General features: G+C 39.5%; 1 protein-coding gene across 1 annotated transcript in view; it reads left to right on the top strand.

The window, feature by feature from the left end:
• PRPS2 (phosphoribosyl pyrophosphate synthetase 2) overlaps positions 1-20,040 on the top strand; it is a 386,813-nt gene that overhangs the window by 198,047 nt on the left and 168,726 nt on the right. The window contains exon 2 of the mRNA XM_053707587.1: positions 795-978. Within this exon, the coding sequence (XP_053563562.1) occupies positions 795-978 (184 nt within the window). The remainder of the gene's footprint in view (positions 1-794; positions 979-20,040) is intronic.

Raw genomic sequence — 20,040 nt, 5'->3', positions numbered from 1 at the left:
TAAAGACATTTATTACATACAAAAAAATCATCAGGCTATCACATGAAATTGAAAATGGCTTTCAGAAAGCAAAACGAGAGGTGAAAACCATGACCTTATATAGTACAGTTGGTCTTCAAGTAAAAGTGGGCAGCTGACTATGTTAAGCCCAATGTTCCCATATTAAGAAATTGAAATATGACTTCTTAACATGTTCAAACTCTTTCTGACAAGAATAAGAAGTGACAATGGACAGGATTGGGGAAGGCAATTCATTTTATATAAGATTTATGAAGAAGAAAAAAAATCTGATTTTTATCTTGGGCTTCCAAAAATATATTTCTTCCTGATTACATTGAGGTAGGCAAATTACATTTCAGAAGACGCAAAGTTGATTTTTATCTCCAGTATCATAAAATCTATTTCTAATTTCAGTCTTTTTAGTTTTAGAACAAACTATTAGTAGTTGGTATTTAGCTTTGCTGATGTAGAGTAGCTGAATTGCTAAAATAATTAAATATGCAGGAAAGCTCAGTCCACTAGAGGTAGATCTTAAGTCTGCATAAGTCTGCCATATTTTGTTGATATTTATAAACACATTTATTAGAAAACCTGCAATTATTGGTATGTAACGAACAACCACAAATACATATTGCAGAGATACATATGTTTTAGCACACATGCTTGTATGTATCTGCTTTAAGATTAATAAGATAGATGTGAATGTACAAAAAATACTTTTGGTTGTGTATTTTGCCTTTACAGTTTTGCATTTAACTTTTTTTAGTGACCTTTTTTACCCTCTTGCTTTTTAGTGTAGAGATCGGTGAGAGTGTAAGGGGAGAAGACGTCTACATCATACAGAGTGGCTGCGGTGAAATCAATGATAATCTGATGGAACTCCTTATCATGATAAATGCCTGCAAGATCGCGTCTTCCTCTAGGGTCACTGCTGTTATACCATGTTTTCCTTATGCCCGTCAAGACAAAAAAGACAAGGTAAGGCTTACCAGCTGCTAGATGTTATGTTTATGCAGAACTTAATCAACCATTGTAAGACAATATTATATTGCAATGTCTAGCTTTTATCATTTTAATTTGTTCATCAATTTTAATCCTATATTTTTGTTCCTATGTAAAGAACTCACCTGCATTTGTTGTACGATGGTATACATTTATGATGAGAAGACATAGTCTAATTACCTGACGGTACTGGGAGTTGCCAGCCATAATTGATTAAAAACTACCCCTTAAGATAAGACTAAGAATTTTTTTTCTTCAATGACTCAAGCTCGTTGTATACAATGGAAAAATCTATATAGTTATATAATTTCTCTAGCAATCTATGGCAGCAGTGTTTGCAACAATATAAATCACATTTTTTCATTTGACGAAAACTTAACACTTATATAATATTTAATTGCAGAAAGGATAGGAGCACCAACTCAGAAATTGCTGCAGCTTTTGAGTATCAGCCGAAGTGCATCAGCTGTGTTTTGTTCACTCCTCCGTTATTTCTAACCCACCATTTTGTTCTGGAATATGTACATTTTTTATTGTTTATCGTTTTGAATGAAGGACTTTTTATATCTACTGCAATTTCCGAGTTGGTGCTCCTATCCTTTCTGCAATTGTGTATCTGGACCCATAAGTGCAGCACAACTCTACGTTTGAAATTGTTAACCCTGTCACCGGTTCGACAGTCCGTATATCGGATCAAACTAGTTCAGGACGAGCCGTTGATATCATCATTGTCATCTGTCTTTCCGCTTCGTACAACCACGCCCCTGTGACGGCCGAAAGAGGGTGGAGGAAAAATCACGCATACGGAGGTGCACATTTGGCGGAAGAAACCTGTATGCATTCGGCACTCGTGAAGCTCTCAGAGGAGGACAATTCCAACCCAATCGACCATCACCTTTGGACCGGACAGCTCACGGGGAGGCGATAAGTGCGCTATTTGCTTATATCGCTCTTTTGACCAGTATTGTACCACACAGCCTGAATTGTACTTTGCTTTGTCAGACTAACAATACGTTTGGGATACCTGACTCTCATAATATAGTGTGTGTGCTTCTATGGTTATCACTTCTATAATATAGTCTTATCAGTTCATCTAAATAGGTTGTATAGAGACTTAAAGTATGTCTCACTGCCTTCAGACCCAAAACATGTGGGATGCTCGAATACAGAGAATTGACATCTATTGCTAGCCATGCCCATTGTGATTCCCACTTAACATCTTTGATTGTATTCAGTAAGTGAGTGGTATCCCTTAGATATCCTGGTAGTTGAATGACACATGGTTGCAACAGATTGTCAACCCATTCTCCTAAATGTTCTATCAAATAACCTACCCCTGAAACTATGGGCCGTCCAGCAGGTTTTTATTGGATCTTTATGTATTTTTCTCTTACATGGTGTATCCAGTCCACGGATTCATCCTTACTTGTGGGATATTCTCATTCCCTACAGGAAGTGCAAAGAGAGCACACAGCAGAGCTGTCCATATAGCTCCCCCTCAGGCTCCGCCCCCCAGTCATTCTCTTTGCAGCTCTAACAAGTAGCATCTCCACGGGAGTGTGAAGGGAATGTGGTGTTAGATATGTAATTTTTATTTCTTTAATCAAAAGTTTATTTTAAAATAGTGCCGGTTTGTACTATTTACTCTAAGGCAGAAAGTGAAGAAGATTTCTGCTGAGAGGAAAATGATTTTAGCATGTTGTAACTAAAATCCATTGCTGTTCCCACGCAGGACTGTTGAGTACCAGAAAACCTCAGTTGGGGGGAACAGTTTGCAGGCTTAACTGCTTTTACGGTATGTTTCAGTCAATTTTTTCTAGTCAAGACTTAGTAATGCTAGAAAACTGACAAGAATCCCCATGTGGGAAAGGTAAGCCATATTCTAAGACTTAGTATAGAAGGAAGGCTTATTGGAAGGGCTCAAAACACTGGTGGACACTGTTAAGGGGCAATCGATTATTTTTTAACATAAATCTGACTTTAATACAAGTTTTATTACATTTGAAACACTCTTTTGGGTTTTTTTCCGCATGGCATATATTTAGACACCTATTTTGGCTTGGGAAGGCCCCACAACTCCAGAGTGAAGATGGAGGGGGCCTGAATTTCGCGCCTCAGTTGCGCAGTTGATTTTACAGACAGCTTCATGCAGATCCATGTGAAGGGTCCCAAGATTACTTAAGGACTTCAGAGAGGCTTATTTTTTATCAAAACTAATCCCCAAGGAAGGTAGGGCAACAGCAAGGCTGTGGCATGGTTAATTTGCTCCGGTTTGGGCAGTAGGGGGTTAATTGACTTGAAATTTACTGTGCAATCATTTCAAAGCATTAGGATCATATGGTGAAAATTTTATAAAGATTGGATGATTTTTGGAGGTTTTGTAAAAAAGTGTGCACTTTTTATTATTTAAAGGCACAGTACCATTTTTCCAAAAATTGTATTTTACTGTATTTGAGTGCTGTCTAAGTCTGTTTAACATGTCTGAGCCTACAGATAGACCTTGTTCTATGTGTTTAATAGCCATGCCGGTACCCCCTTTACATTTGTGTTTAAAGTGTGCTAAGGTATCTAAACATTTTAAAGACCATGCAGTGACAGTTAAAAATGTAGCCCAAGATGATTCTTTAACGGAAGGTAACGAGGATAGTCCTCCTTCCTCTCCCCATGAGTCGACACCAGTTACGCCCGCGCAAGCGATGCCTAGTACCTCTAGAGCATTTGCCCTCTATTACATTACAACAATTGGCAGCAGTCATGGATAATTCCCTTGTGTCATTTCTATCCAAACTGCCAGTTTTTCCTAAAAAGCATAATAGCTCAGTTTTAATAACAGAGGATGAGCAATCAGAAGTTTTGGATGATTTATCTGTTGTACCCTCACAACCTCTGAAGTGGCAGTGAGGGATGTACTGTCTGAGGGAGAAATTTCTGACACAGGAAAAATTTCTCAGCGGGCAGAATCAGATTCCTTAGCGTTTAAATTTAAGCTGGAACACCTCCGCGTACTGCTTAAGGAGGTTTTAGCTACGCTGGTTGATTGTGACCCCATAGTGGTCCCAGAAAAATTGTGTAAAATGGACAAGTTTCTAGAAGTCCCTGTATACACTGATGCGTTTCCGATCCCGAGAGGGTGGCGGATATTGTGACTAGGGAGTGGGAGAGACCAGGTGTACCTTTTGTCCCCCCCCCCCATCTTTAAGAAAATGTTCCCCATAACTGACCCCAGGCGGGACGCGTGGCAGACGGTCCCTAAGGTAGAGGGAGCAGTTTCAACACTAGCCAAGCGCACAACCATACCAGTAGAAGGCAGTTGTGCTTTCAAAGATCCTATGGATAAAAAATTAGGTTTACTAAAGAAAATTTTTGTTCCACAAGGTTTCCTTCTTCAACCGATTGCCTGCATGATTCCTGTAACTACTGCAGTGGCTTTTTGGTTTGAGGCGCTGGAGGAGTCGCTCCAGAGGGAGACTTCATATGACGAAGTCATGGATAGAATTCATGCTCTAAAGCTGGCTAATTCTTTTATCACAGATGCCGCTTTAAAATTAACTAAGTTAGCTGCGAAAAATTCTGGTTTTGCCATTATGGCGCGAAGAGCGCTTTGGCTCAAATCGTGGTCGGCTGACGTGTCGTCCAAAACAAAATTACTAAATATTCCTTTCAAGGGAAAGACCCTATTCGGGGTTGAAATATCACTGGGGGAAAGGGCCATGCCCTCCCGCAAGATAGACCGTTTAAGGCCAAAAACAAGGCTAATTTTCGCTCCTTTCGCAACTTCAGGAGCGGACCTGCTTCAACCTCTGCAACCGCAAAGCAAGAGGGTAACACTTCCCAGCCCAAAGCAACCTGGAAGCCTTTGCAGGGCTGGAACAAGGGTAAACAGGCCAAGAAGCCTGCTGCTGCTACCAAGACAGCATGAAAGGGTAGCCCCCGAACCGGGACCGGATCTAGTAGGGGGCAGACTTTCTCTCTTTGCTCAGGCTTGGACGAGAGATGTTCCAGATCCCTGGGCATTAGAAATCGTTGCTCAGGGGTATCTTTTAGAATCCAAGGACTCTCCTCCAAGGTTCCACATTTCTCGTTTGTCTTCAGACCAGACAAAGAAACAGGCGTTCTTACGCTGTGTAGAAGATCTTCTAAAGATGGGAGTGATTCACCCAGTTCTAATTGTAGATCAAGGACTGGGCTTTCTTTCATGTAATTAGCAAGAGTCCATGAGCTAGTGACGTATGGGATATACATTCCTACCAGGAGGGGCAAAGTTTCCCAAACCTCAAAATGCCTATAAATACACCCCTCACCACACCCACAATTCAGTTTTACAAACTTTGCCTCCCGTGGAGGTGGTGAAGTAAGTTTGTGCTAGATTCTACGTTGATATGCGCTTCGCAGCAGGCTGGAGCCCGGTTTTCCTCTCAGAGTGCAGTGAATGTCAGAGGGACGTGAAGAGAGTATTGCCTATTTGAATTCAATGGTCTCCTTCTACGGGATCTATTTCATAGGTTCTCTGTTATCGGTCGTAGAGATTCATCTCTTACCTCCCTTTTCAGATCGACGATATACTCTTATATACCATTACCTCTACTGATTCTTGTTTCAGTACTGGTTTGGCTATCTACTATATGTAGATGAGTGTCCTGGGGTAAGTAAGTCTTATTTTTTGTGACACTCTAAGCTATGGTTGGGATATATATATATATATATATATATATATATATATATATATATATATATATATATATATATATATATATATATATATATATATATATATATATATATATATTCTAAATATGTCTTTAAACTTATATTTGCCATGATTCAGGATGATCAGTATTCCTTATTTCAGACAGTCAGTTTCATTATTTGGGATAATGCATATGAATGATTATTTTTTCTTACCTTAAAAATTGACTTTTTTCCCTGTGGGCTGTTAGGCTCGCGGGGGCTGAAAATGCTAGATTTTTTTTTGACGTTTTTTGCGCCAAAAATGTCGGCGTCACTGGATGTGGCGTCATTCTTAGCGCCAAAAAATTTAAGCGTTGTTCTTAGGGCCAATAATGTGGGCGTCATTTTTGGCGCCAAATAATGTGGGCGTCATTCTTGTCTCCACCTTTTTTTCACATTATTTCAGTCACATTTTTCATTGCTTCTGGTTGCTAGAGGCTTGTTCATTGGCATTTTTTCCCATTCCTGAAACTGTCATTTAAGGAATTTGATAAATTTTGCTTTATATGTTGTTTTTTCTTTTACATATTGTCTCAAATTGACCCTGGATCAGAATCTACTTCTGGAAAGACGCTGCCTGATGCTGGTTCTACCAAAGTTAAGTGCATTTGTTGTAAACTTGTGGTAACTGTTCCTCCAGCTGTAGTTTGTGATGAATGTAATGATAAACTTGCTAATTTAGATAGTATTTCCATTAGTAATAATCCATTACCTGTTGTTGTTCCCTCAACATCTAATGCTCAGGATGTTCCTGTTAATATAAAAGAATTTGTTTCTAAATCTATTAGGAAGGCTCTGTCTGTTGTTCCTCCTTCCAGTAAACGTAAAAGGTCTTTTAAAACTTCTCATATTTCAGATGAATTTTTAGATGACCGACCGTCATCATTCTGACTTGTCTGTTTCTGATGAGGATTTATCTGGTTCAGAAGATTCTGTCTCAGATATTGACACTGATAAATCTTCATATTTATTTAAAATGGAATTTATTCGTTCTTTACTTAAAGAAGTTTTAATCGCATTAGATATGGAGGAGTCTAGTCCTCTTGATACTAAATTTACTAAGCGTTTAAATTTGGTTTTTAAACCTATAGTTATTCCAGATGTTTTTCCTGTCCCTGATGCTATTTCTGAAGTAATTTCTAGGGAATGGAATAATTTGGGTACTTCATTTACTCCTTCTCAAAGGTTTAAGAAATTGTATCCTGTACCATCTGACAGATTAGAGTTTTGGGACAAAATCCCTAAAGTTGATGGGGCTATCTCTACTCTTGCTAAACGTACTACTATTCCTACGGCGGATAGTACTTCCTTTAATTATCCTTTAGATAGGAAGATTGAATCCTTCCTAAGGAAAGCTTATTTATGTTCAGGTAATCTTCTTAGACCTGCTATTTCTTTAGCTGATGTTGCTGCTGCTTCCACTTTCTGGTTGGAGGCTTTAGCGCAACAAGTGTCAGACCATAATACTCATAGCATTGTTAAAGGGACACTGTACCCAAACTTTTTCTTTTGTGATTCAGATTGAGCATGAAATTTTAAGCAACTTTCTAATTTACTCCTATTATCAAATTTTCTTCATTCTCTTGGTATCTTTATTTGAAATGCAAGAATGTAAGTTTAGATGCCGGCCCATTTTTGGTGAACAACCTGGGTTGTCCTTGCTGATTGGTGGATAAATTCATCCACCAATAAAAAAGTGCTGTCCAGAGTACTGAAACCAAAAAAAGCTTAGATGCCTTCTTTTTCAAATAATGATAGCAAGAGAATGAAGAAAAATTGATAATAGGAGTAAATTAGAAAATTGCTTAAAATTGCATGCTCTTTCTGAATTACAAAAGAACAATTTTGGGTACAGTGTCCCTTTAAACTTCTTCAACATGCTAATAACTTTATTTGTGATGCCATCTTTGATATCATTAGAATTGATGTCAGGTATATGTCTTTAGCTATTTTAGCCAGAAGAGCTTTATGGCTTAAAACTTGGAATGCAGATATGTCTTCTAAGTCAACTTTGCTTTCTCTTTCTTTCCAAGGTAATAAATTATTTGGTTCTCAGTTGGATTCTATTATTTCAACTGTTACTGGGGGGGAAAGGAACCTTTTTGCCTCAGGACAAAAAATCTAAAGGTAAATACAGGGCTGCTAATCGTTTTCGTTCCTTTCGTCAGAATAAGGAACAGAAGTCTGACCCTTCCCCTAAAGGAACGGTTTCTGTTTGGAAACCTTCTCCTATCTGGAATAAATCCAAGCTTTTTAGAAAGTCAAAACCAGCCCCCAAGTCCACATGAAGGTGCGGCCCTCATTCCAGCACAGCTGGTAGGGGGCAGGTTACGATTTTTCAAAGACATTTGGATCAATTCGATTCACAGTGTTTGGATTCAGAACATTGTTTCACAAGGGTACAGAATAGGTTTCAATGTAAGGCCGCCTGCGAGAAAATTTTTTCTCTCTCGCATTCCAATAAACCCAGTGAAGGCTCAGGCATTTCTGAAATGTGTTTCAGATCTAGAGTTGGCTGGAGTAATTGTGCCAGTTCCAGTTCTGGAACAGGGTCTGGGGTTTTACTCAAATCTATTCATTGTACCAAAAAAGGAGAATTCCTTCAGACCAGTTCTGGATCTAAAGATATTGAATCGTTATGTAAGGATACCAACATTCGAAATGGTAACTATAAGGACTATTCTGCCTTTTGTTCAGCAAGGGCATTATATGTCCACAATAGATTTACAGGATGCATATCTTCATATTCCGTTTCATCCAGATCACTTTCAGTTTCTGAGATTCTCTTTTCTAGACAAGCATTACCAGTTTGTGGCCCTTCCGTTCGGCCTAGCAACAGCTGCAAGGATCTTTTCAAAGGTTCTCGGTGCCCTTCTCTCTGTAATCAGAGAACAGGGTATTGCGGTATTTCCTTATTTGGACGATATCTTGGTACTTGCTCAGTCTTCACGCTCTGCAGAATCTCATACAAATCAACTTGTGTCGTTTCTTCAAAGACATGGTTGGAGGATCAATTCATCAAAGAGTTCGTTGATTCCTCAGACACAGGTAACCTTTTTGGGTTTTCAAATAGATTCAGTGTCCATGACCTTGTCTCTAACAGAAAAGAGATGTCTGAAATTAGTTTCAGCCTGTCGAAACCTTCAGTCTCAATCATTCCCTTCGGTAGCTTTATGCATGGAAATTCTAGGTCTCATGACTGCTGCATCGGATGCGATCCCCTTTGCTCGTTTTCACATGCAGCTTTGTATGATGAACCAGTGGTGCAGGGATTATACAAAGATATCACAATTAATATCCTTAAATCCCAATGTACGACACTCTCTGACGTGGTGGATAGATCACCATCGTTTAGTCCAAGGGGTTCTTTTGTTCGTCCAACCTGGACTGTGATCTCAACAGATGCGAGTGTCAGGTTGGGGAGCTGTGTGGGGATCTCTGACAGCGCAGGGGGTTTGGGAATCTCAGGAGGCGAGATTACCAATCAACATTTTGGAACTCCGTGCGATTTTCAGAGCTCTTCAGTTCTGGCCTCTTCTGAAGAGAGAATCGTTTATTTGTTTTCAGGCAGACAATGTCACAACCGTGGCATATGTCAATCATCAGGGTGGGACTCACAGTCCTCAGGCTATGAAAGAAGTATCTCGGATACTTGTATGGGCGGAATCCAGCTCCTGTCTAATCTCTGCGGTTCACATCCCAGGTGTAGACAATTGGGAAGCGGATTATCTCAGTCGCCAGACGTTACATCCAGGCGAATGGTCTCTTCACCCAGAGGTATTTCTTCAGATTGTTCTAATCTGGGGACTTCCAGAAATAGATCTGATGGCCTCTCATCTAAACAAGAAACTTCCCAGGTATCTGTCCAGATCCAGGGATCCTCAGGCGGAGGCAGTGGACGCGTTGTCGCTTCCTTGGAATTATCATCCTGCCTATATCTTTCCGCCTCTAGTTCTTCTTCCAAAAGTGATTTCCAAAATTCAAATAGAACGTTCGTTTGTACTGCTGGTGGCTCCAGCATGGCCTCACAGGTTTTGGTATGCGGATCTCATTCGGATGGCCAGTTGCCAACCTTGGACTCTTCCGTTAAGACCAGACCTTCTATCTCAAGGCCCTTTTTTCCATCAGGATCTCAAATCATTAAATTTGAAGGTATGGAAATTGAACGCTTGATTCTTAGTCATAGAGGTTTCTCTGACTCAGTAATTAATACTATGTTACAGGCTCGTAAATCTGTGTCTAGGAAGATTTATTATCGAGTCTGGAAGACTTACATTTCTTGGTGTTCTTCTCATAAATTCTCCTGGCATTCTTTTAGAATTCCTAGAATTTTAGTTTCTTCAGGATGGTTTGGATAAAGGTTTGTCTGCAAGTTCCTTGAAAGGACAAATCTCTGCTCTTTCTGTTCTTTTTCACAGAAAGATTGCTAATCTTCCAGATATTTATTGTTTTGTACAGGCTTTGGTTCGTATCAAACCTGTCTAAGTCAATCTCTCCTCCTTGGAGTCTTAATTTGGTTCTGAGGGCTTTACAAGCTCCTCCGTTTGAACCTATGCATTCTCTGGACATTAAATTACTTTCTTGGAAAGTTCTGTTCCTTTTTGCCATCTCTTCTGCTAGAAGAGTTTCTGAGTTATCTGCTCTTTCTTGTGAATCTCCTTTTCTGATTTTTCATCAGGATAAGGCAGTGTTGCGGACTTCATTTAAATTTTTACCTAAGGTTGTGAATTCTAACAACATTAGTAGAGAAATTGTTGTTCCTTCATTGTGTCCTAATCCTAAGAATTCAAAGGAGAGATCTTTACATTCTTTGGATGTAGTAAGAGCTTTGAAATATTATGTTGAAGCTACTAAAGATTTTAGAAAGACTTCTAGTCTATTTGTTATCCTTTCTGGGTCCAGAAAAGGTCAGAAGGCATCCGCCATTTCTTTGGCGGCTTGGTTAAAGTCTTTGATTCATCATGCTTATGTAGAGTCGGGTAAATCCCCGCCTCAAAGAATTACGGCTCATTCTACTAGATCAGTTTCTACTTCCTGGGCGTTTAGGAATGAAGCTTCTGTTGATCAGATTTGCAAAGCAGCAACTTGGTCTTCTTTGCATACTTTTACTAAATTCTACCATTTTGATGTTTTTTCTTCTTCTGAAGCAGTTTTTGGTAGAAAAGTACTTCAGGCAGCTGTTTCAGTTTGATTCTTCTGCTTATAATTTCAGTTTTTTTCATTATTGAGATTAAAACTTTTGTTTTGGGTTGTGGATTATTATTTTTCAGCGGGATTGGCTGTCTTTATTTTATCCCTCCCTCTCTAGTGACTCTTGCGTGGAAGTTCCACATCTTGGGTATTTATTATCCCATACGTCACTAGCTCATGGACTCTTGCTTATTACATGAAAGAAAACATAATTTATGTAAGAACTTACCTGATAAATTAATTTCTTTCATATTAGCAAGAGTCCATGAGGCCCACCCTTTTTTTGTGGTGGTTATGATTTCTTTCATGTAATTAGCAAGAGTCCATGAGCTAGTGACGTATGGGATATACATTCCTACCAGGAGGGGCAAAGTTTCCCAAACCTCAAAATGCCTATAAATACACCCCTCACCACACCCACAATTCAGTTTTACAAACTTTGCCTCCTATGGAGGTGGTGAAGTAAGTTTGTGCTAGATTCTACGTTGATATGCGCTCCGCAGCAAGTTGGAGCCCGGTTTTCCTCTCAGCGTGCAGTGAATTGTCAGAGGGATGTGAGGAGAGTATTGCCTATTTGAATGCAGTGATCTCCTTCTACGGGGTCTATTTCATAGGTTCTCTGTTATCGGTCGTAGAGATTCATCTCTTACCTCCCTTTTCAGATCGACGATATACTCTTATTTATATACCATTACCTCTGCTGATTTTCGTTTCAGTACTGGTTTGGCTTTCTACAAACGTGTAGATGAGTGTCCTGGGGTAAGTAAATCTTATTTTCTGTGACACTCTAAGCTATGGTTGGGCACTTTATTTATAAAGTTCTAAATATATGTATTCAAAGATTTATTTGCCTTGACTCAGAATGTTCAACATTCCTTATTTTCAGACAGTCAGTTTCTTATTTGGGATAATGCGTTTGAATCAATCATTTTTTCTTACCTTAAAAATTTGACTTTTTTTCCCTGTGGGCTGTTAGGCTCGCGGGGGCTGAAAATGCTTCATTTTATTGCGTCATTCTTGGCGCGGACTTTTTTGGCGCAAAAAAATCTTTTCTGTTTCCGGCGTCATACGTGTCGCCGGAAGTTGCGTCATTTTTTTTACGTCCTTTTTTTTACGTCCTTTTGCGCCAAAAATGTCGGCGTTCCGGATGTGGCATCATTTTTGGCGCCAAAAAGCATTTAGGCGCCAAACAATGTGGGCGTATTATTTGGCGCCAAAAAATATGGGCGTCCCTTTTGTCTCCACATTATTTAAGTCTCATTTTTTCTTTGCTTCTGGTTACTAGAAGCTTGTTTATTGGCATTTTTTCCCATTCCTGAAACTGTCATTTAAGGAATTTGATCAATTTTGCTTTATATGTTGTTTTTTCTCTTATATATTGCAAGATGTCTCACGTTGCATCTGAGTCAGAAGATACTTCAGGAAAATCGCTGTCTAGTGCTGGAACTACCAAAGCTAAGTGTATCTGCTGTAAACTTTTGGTAGCTATTCCTCCGGCTGTTGTTTGTATTAATTGTCATGACAAACTTGTTAAAGCAGATAATATTTCCTTTAGTAATGTACCATTGCCTGTTGCAGTTCCCTCAACATCTAAGGTGCAGAATGTTCCTGATAACATAAGAGATTTTGTTTCTGAATCCATCAAGAAGGCTATGTCTGTTATTTCTCCTTCTAGTAAACATAAAAAATCTTTTAAAACTTCTCTCTCTACAGATGAATTTTTAAATGAACATCATCATTCTGATTCTGATGACTCTTCTGGTACAGAGGATTCTGTCTCAGAGATTGATGCTGATAAATCTTCATATTTATTCAAAATGGAATTTATTCGTTCTTTACTTAAAGAAGTACTAATTGCTTTAGAAATAGAGGATTCTGGTCCTCTTGATACTAATTCTAAACGTTTAGATAAGGTGTTTAAATCTCCTGTGGTTATTCCAGAAGTTTTTCCTGTTCCTAATGCTATTTCTGAAGTAATTTCCAGAGAATGGGATAAATTGGGTAATTCATTTACTCCTTCTAAACGTTTTAAGCAATTATATCCTGTGCCGTCTGACAGATTAGAATTTTGGGACAAGATCCCTAAAGTTGATGGGGCTATTTCTACCCTTGCTAAACGTACTACTATTCCTACGTCAGATGGTACTTCGTTTAAAGATCCTTTAGATAGGAAAATTGAATCCTTTCTAAGAAAAGCTTATCTGTGTTCAGGTAATCTTCTTAGACCTGCTATATCTTTGGCTGATGTTGCTGCAGCTTCACCTTTTTGGTTGGAGACTTTAGCGCAACAAGTAACAGATCATGATTCTCATAATATTCTTCTTCTTCTTCAGCATGCTAATAATTTTATCTGTGATGCCATTTTTGATATTATCAGAGTTGATGTCAGGTTTATGTGTCTAGCTATTTTAGCTAGAAGAGCTTTATGGCTTAAAACTTGGAATGCTGATATGGCTTCTAAATCAACTCTACTTTCCATTTCTTTCCAGGGTAACAAATTATTTGGTTCTCAGTTGGATTCCATTATCTCAACTGTTACTGGTGGGAAAGGAACTTTTTTACCACAGGATAAAAAATCTAAGGGTAAAAACAGGGCTAATAATCGTTTTCGTTCCTTTCGTTTCAACAAAGAACAAAAGCCTGATCCTTCATCCTCAGGAGCAGTTTCAGTTTGGAAACCATCTCCAGTCTGGAATAAATCCAAGCCTTCTCGAAAGGCAAAGCCTGCTTCTAAGTCCACATGAAGGTGCGGCCCTCATTCCAGCTCAGCTGGTAGGGGGCAGGTTACGTTTTTTCAAAGAAATTTGGATCAATTCTGTTCACAATCTTTGGATTCAGAACATTGTTTCAGAAGGGTACAGAATTGGTTTCAAGATGAGACCTCCTGCAAAGAGATTTTTTCTTTCCCGTGTCCCAGTAAATCCAGTGAAAGCTCAAGCATTTCTGAATTGTGTTTCAGATCTAGAGTTGGCTGGAGTAATTATGCCAGTTCCAGTTCTGGAACAGGGGATGGGGTTTTAGTCAAATCTCTTCATTGTACCAAAGAAGGAGAATTCCTTCAGGCCAGTTCTGGATCTAAAAATATTGAATTGTTATGTAAGGATACCAACGTTCAAAATGGTAACTGTAAAGACTATCTTGCCTTTTGTTCAGCAAGGGCATTATATGTCCACAATAGATTTACAGGATGCTTATCTGCATATTCCGATTCATCCAGATCATTATCAGTTCCTGAGATTCTCTTTTCTGGACAAGCATTAGCAGTTTGTGGATCTGCCGTTTGGCCTAGCTACAGCTCCAAGAATTTTTACAAAAGTTCTCGGTGCCCTTCTGTCTGTAATCAGAGAACAGGGTATTGTGGTATTTCCTTATTTGGACGATATCTTGGTACTTGCTCAGTCTTCACATTTAGCAGAATCTCATACAAATCGACTTGTGTTGTTTCTTCAAGATCATGGTTGGAGGATCAATTTACCAAAAAGTTCATTGATTCCTCAGACAAGGGTAACTTTTCTGGGTTTCCAGATAGATTCAGTGTCCATGACTCTGTCTTTGACAGACAAGAGACGTCTAAAATTGATTTCAGCTTGTCGAAACCTTCAGTCACAATCATTCCCTTCGGTAGCCTTATGCATGGAAATTCTAGGTCTTATGACTGCTGCATCGGACGCGATCCCCTTTGCTCGTTTTCACATGCGACCTCTTCAGCTCTGTATGCTGAATCAATGGTGCAGGGATTACACAAAGATATCTCAATTAATATCTTTAAAACCGATTGTACGACACTCTCTAACGTGGTGGACAGATCACCATCGTTTAATTCAGGGGGCTTCTTTTGTGCTTCCGACCTGGACTGTAATTTCAACAGATGCAAGTCTCACAGGTTGGGGAGCTGTGTGGGGATCTCTGACGGCACAAGGAGTTTGGGAATCTCAGGAGGTGAGATTACCGATCAATATTTTGGAACTCCGTGCAATTTTCAGAGCTCTTCAGTCTTGGCCTCTTCTGAAGAGAGAATCGTTCATTTGTTTTCAGACAGGCAATGTCACAACTGTGGCATACATCAATCATCAAGGAGGGACTCACAGTCCTCTGGCTATGAAAGAAGTATCTCGAATTCTGGTTTGGGCGGAATCCAGCTCCTGTCTAATCTCTGCGGTTCATATCCCAGGTATAGACAATTGGGAAGCGGATTATCTCAGTCGCCAACCGTTACATCCGGGCGAATGGTCTCTTCACCCAGAGGTATTTCTTCAGATTGTTCAAATGTGGGGACTTCCAGAAATAGATCTGATGGCCTCTCATCTAAACAAGAAACCTCCCAGGTATCTGTCCAGATCCAGGGATCCTCAAGCGGAAGCAGTGGATGCATTGTCACTTCCTTGGAAGTATCATCCTGCCTATATCTTTCCGCCTCTAGTTCTTCTTCCAAGAGTAATCTCCAAGATTCTGAAGGAATGCTCGTTTGTTCTGCTGGTAGCTCCGGCATGGCCTCACAGGTTTTGGTATGCGGATCTTGTCCGGATGGCCTCTTGCCATCCGTGGACTCTTCCGCTACGACCAGACCTTCTGTCGCAAGGTCCTTTTTTCCATCAGGATCTCAAATCCTTAAATTTAAAGGTATGGAGATTGAACGCTTGATTCTTAGTCAAAGAGGTTTCTCTGACTCTGTGATTAATACTATGTTACAGGCTCGTAAATCTGTATCCAGAGAGATATATTATAGAGTCTGGAAGACTTATATTTCTTGGTGTCTTTCTCATCATTTTTCTTGGCATTCTTTTAGAATTCCAAGAATTTTACAGTTTCTTCAGGATGGTTTAGATAAAGGTTTGTCCGCAAGTTCCTTGAAAGGACAAATCTCTGCTCTTTCTGTTCTTTTTCACAGAAAGATTGCTAATCTTCTTGATATTCATTGTTTTGTACAAGCTTTGGTTCGTATAAAACCTGTCATTAAGTCAATTTCTCCTCCTTGGAGTTTGAATTTGGTTCTAGGGGCTCTTCAAGCTCCTCCGTTTGAACCTATGCATTCATTGGACATTAAATTACTTTCTTGGAAAGTTTTGTTCCTTTTGGCAATCTCTTCTGCCAGAAGAGTTTCTGAATTATCTGCTCTTTCTTGTGAGTCTCCTTTTCTGATTTTTCATCAGGATAAGGCAGTGTTGCGAACTTCTTTCGAATTTTTACCTAAAGTTGTGAATTCCAACAACATTAGTAGAGAAATTGTGGTTCCTTCATTATGTCCTAATCCTAAGAATTCTAAGGAGAAATCGTTACATTCTTTGGATGTTGTTAGAGCTTTGAAATATTATGTTGAAGCTACTAAGTCTTTCCGAAAGACTTCTAGTTTATTTGTTATCTTTTCCGGTTCTAGAAAAGGCCAGAAAGCTTCTGCCATTTCTTTGGCATCTTGGTTGAAATCTTTAATTCATCTTGCCTATGTTGAGTCGGGTAAAACTCCGCCTCAAAGGATTACAGCTCATTCTACTAGGTCAGTTTCTACTTCCTGGGCGTTTAGGAATGAAGCTTCGATTGATCAGATTTGCAAAGCAGCAACTTGGTCCTCTTTGCATGCTTTTACTAAATTCTACCATTTTGATGTATTTTCTTCTTCTGAAGCAGTTTTTGGTAGAAAAGTACTTCAGGCAGCGGTTTCAGTTTGAATCTTCTGCTTATGTTTTTCATTAAACTTTATTTTGGGTGTGGATTATTTTCAGCAGGAATTGGCTGTCTTTATTTTATCCCTCCCTCTCTAGTGACTCTTGCGTGGAAAGATCCACATCTTGGGTAATCATTATCCCATACGTCACTAGCTCATGGACTCTTGCTAATTACATAAAAGAAAACATAATTTATGTAAGAACTTACCTGATAAATTCATTTCTTTCATATTAGCAAGAGTCCATGAGGCCCACCCTTTTTTGTGGTGGTTATGATTTTTGTATAAAGCACAATTATTCCAATTCCTTATTTTATATGCTTTCGCACTTTTTTATCACCCCACTTCTTGGCTTTTCGTTAAACTGAATTGTGGGTGTGGTGAGGGGTGTATTTATAGGCATTTTGAGGTTTGGGAAACTTTGCCCCTCCTGGTAGGAATGTATATCCCATACGTCACTAGCTCATGGACTCTTGCTAATATGAAAGAAATGAATTTATCAGGTAAGTTCTTACATAAATTATATTTTTTTTTGTATAAAGCACAATTATTCCAATTCCTTATTTTGATGCTTTCGCTCCTTTCTTATCACCCCACTTCTTGGCTATTCGTTAAACTGAATTGTGGGTGTTGTGAGGGGTGTATTTATAGGCATTTTGAGGTTTGGGAAACTTTGCCCCTCCTGGTAGGAATGTTTATCCCATACGTCACTAGCTCATGGACTCTTGCTAATATGAAAGAAATGAATTTATCAGTTAAGTTCTTACATAAATTATGTTTTTACTCAAACCTGTTTGTAGTTCCCAAAAAGGAAGGAACTTTCAGGCCAATCCTGGATTTAAAAATTCTAACAAATTCCTCAGAGTTCCATCATTCAAAATGGAAACCATTCGGACAATCTTACCGATGATCCAGGAAGGTCAATATGACTACCGTGGATTTAAAGGATGCATACCTTCATATTCCTATCCACAAAGATCACCATCAGTTCCTAAGGTTCGCCTTTCTGGACAAGCATTACCAGTTCGTGGCCCTTCTTTTCGGGTTGGCCACTGCTCCAAGAATTTTCACAAAGGTGCTAGGGTCCCTTTTGGCGGTACTAAGACCGCGGGGCATTGCAGTAGCACCTTACCTTGACGACATCTTAATTCAGGCATCATCTTTTCAAAGAGCCAAGGCTCATACAGAAATCGTTCTGGCCTTTCTAAGGTCTCACGGGTGGAAGGTGAACGTCGAAAAAAGTTCTCTGTCCCCGCTCACAAGGGTTCCCTTCCTGGGAACGCTAATAGACTCGGTAGAAATGAAAATATTTCTGACGGAGGTCAGGAAGTTAAAGGTTTTAACTAATTGCCAAGTTCTTCATTACATTCCTCGGCCTTCTGTAGCTCAGTGCATGGATGTAATCGGATTAATGTTTGCGGCAATGGACGTTGTCCCCTTTGCCCGAATTCATCTCAGACCACAGCAACTGTGCATCCTCAAACAGTGGAATGGGAATTATGCAGATTTGTCTCCTCAAATACAACTGGACTAGTAAACCAGAGATTCTCTTCTCTGGTGGTTGTCTCAGGATCACCTGTCTCAGGGAATGTGCTTCCGCAGACCAGAATGGATCATTGTCACGACCGATGCCAGTCTGTTAGGCTGGGGTGCGGTCTGGGACTCCCTGAAAGCTCAGGGCCTATGGTCTCGGGAATAATCTCTTCTCCCGATAAACATTTTGGAACTGAGAGCGATATTCAACACGCTCCAGGCATGGCCTCAACTAGCGGCGGCCAAATTCAGCAGATTTCAGTCGGACAACATCACGACTGTAGCGTACATCAATCATCAGGGACGAACAAAGAGTTCCCTAGCGATGAAGGAAGTAACCAAGATCATCAAATGGGCGGAGGATCACTCCTGCCATCTATCTGCAATTCACATCCCAGGAGTAGACAACTGGGAGGCGGTTTTTATGAGTCGTCAGACTTTTCACCCGGGGGTGTGGGAACTCCACCCGGAGGTTTTTGCTCAGCTGACCCAGCTATGGGGCATTCCAGAGTTGGATCTGATAGCGTTCCGTCAGAACACCAAACTTCCTCTTTACGGATCCAGGTCCAGGGACCCCAAGGCGGCATTGATAGATGCTCTAGTAGCGCCTTGGTCCTTCAATCTGGCTTATGTCTTTCCACTGTGTTCCCTTTTCCCTCGGCTGGTAGCCAGAATCAAACAGGAGAAGGCTTCGGTAATTTTGATAGCGCCTGCGTGGCCACGCAGGACTTGGTATGCAGACATAGTGGACATGTCATCTGTTCCACCATGGACACTGCCATCGAGGCAGGATCTTCTAATACAGGGTCCATTCAAGCATCCAAATCTTGGTATGTGGTTATACGGTAGTTAACCTTTATGATACCGCACTATTTTGTACACATATATAAATTACCACTTTTTTGTGCACACCCTCACACGAATTAGAACAGTGGTTCTTATATCCTGCTTGTAATCACTGCACTGTTATACATACAGAATATATTTATACCTCTTGTACCACATGTGATTTTTACAATTATTGTATCACATTATCACTATATACACACTAATATCATACTATTGGGCTACTAGATTAGTGTTACTTACTAACTTTAACACATTTGCACTTGACATTTCTATTTTTTAACACATCCACCATGCAAAACAGAGACCAAAGGCTTAAACATAGGGAAGCCCTGAGTAACCATGAGAATATACAAGATATGTCAGATGAAATCATAGACGATCTTTCCATGGTACAATTATTCCACAAACTAGAGGATGCCTTAAAAAATGAGCACAGACATTGGTGGGATATAGATACACTTAAAAAATATAAAGAGAGAGGTCAGATCCCTAGAGGTCTCAGAATTTTAAAATTATGTTCCTTCAAACAAGATGTAGAGTTGACTGAAAAATGGCAGGCTACTCTGACAAAACTCATAGATTTACTAATTGAGTTTAGAACAACTCTATTGAACAAAACAGAGTCTGACATTGAGGAGATTCAGAATATTTTAATTAAACATGAATCTAATACTGACTATGCTAAACACATAAAAGAAGTACAAGAGAAATCAGATACATTCCAAAAGAAAATTATACACACTAAAATCAAAAAACTAGCTAGAGATGAGAAAGATTATCTGGAAGGCAAAGTGTATGACTTTCAAAAGGGAACTCTAGAAAGTGAACACAACAGTGGTTCACTGGAAACTGATACACCTCAAGAGAAACCATGGGTAAAAGTTAATTATAAGAAACCCAGAGATAAAAAGAAGAATTTGAGTTTTAGAAACTCAAATAATACCCCGTTTAATTCCAACCACAGAGAATATAGTCAACCCTCTACCTCTAACTGGGAAAGAGAGGATTTTAACAACAGTCCACATACATATAGATACAACCAGTATCAAAACAATAACCAACAATACAACAGGGAGGAA

The sequence above is a fragment of the Bombina bombina genome, chromosome 3, assembly GCF_027579735.1.
Source record: "Bombina bombina isolate aBomBom1 chromosome 3, aBomBom1.pri, whole genome shotgun sequence".
Lineage (NCBI taxonomy): Eukaryota > Metazoa > Chordata > Amphibia > Anura > Bombinatoridae > Bombina > Bombina bombina.
The sequence above is the reverse complement of the archived record's forward strand: the minus strand, read 5'-3'. Positions and strand labels throughout refer to the sequence as shown.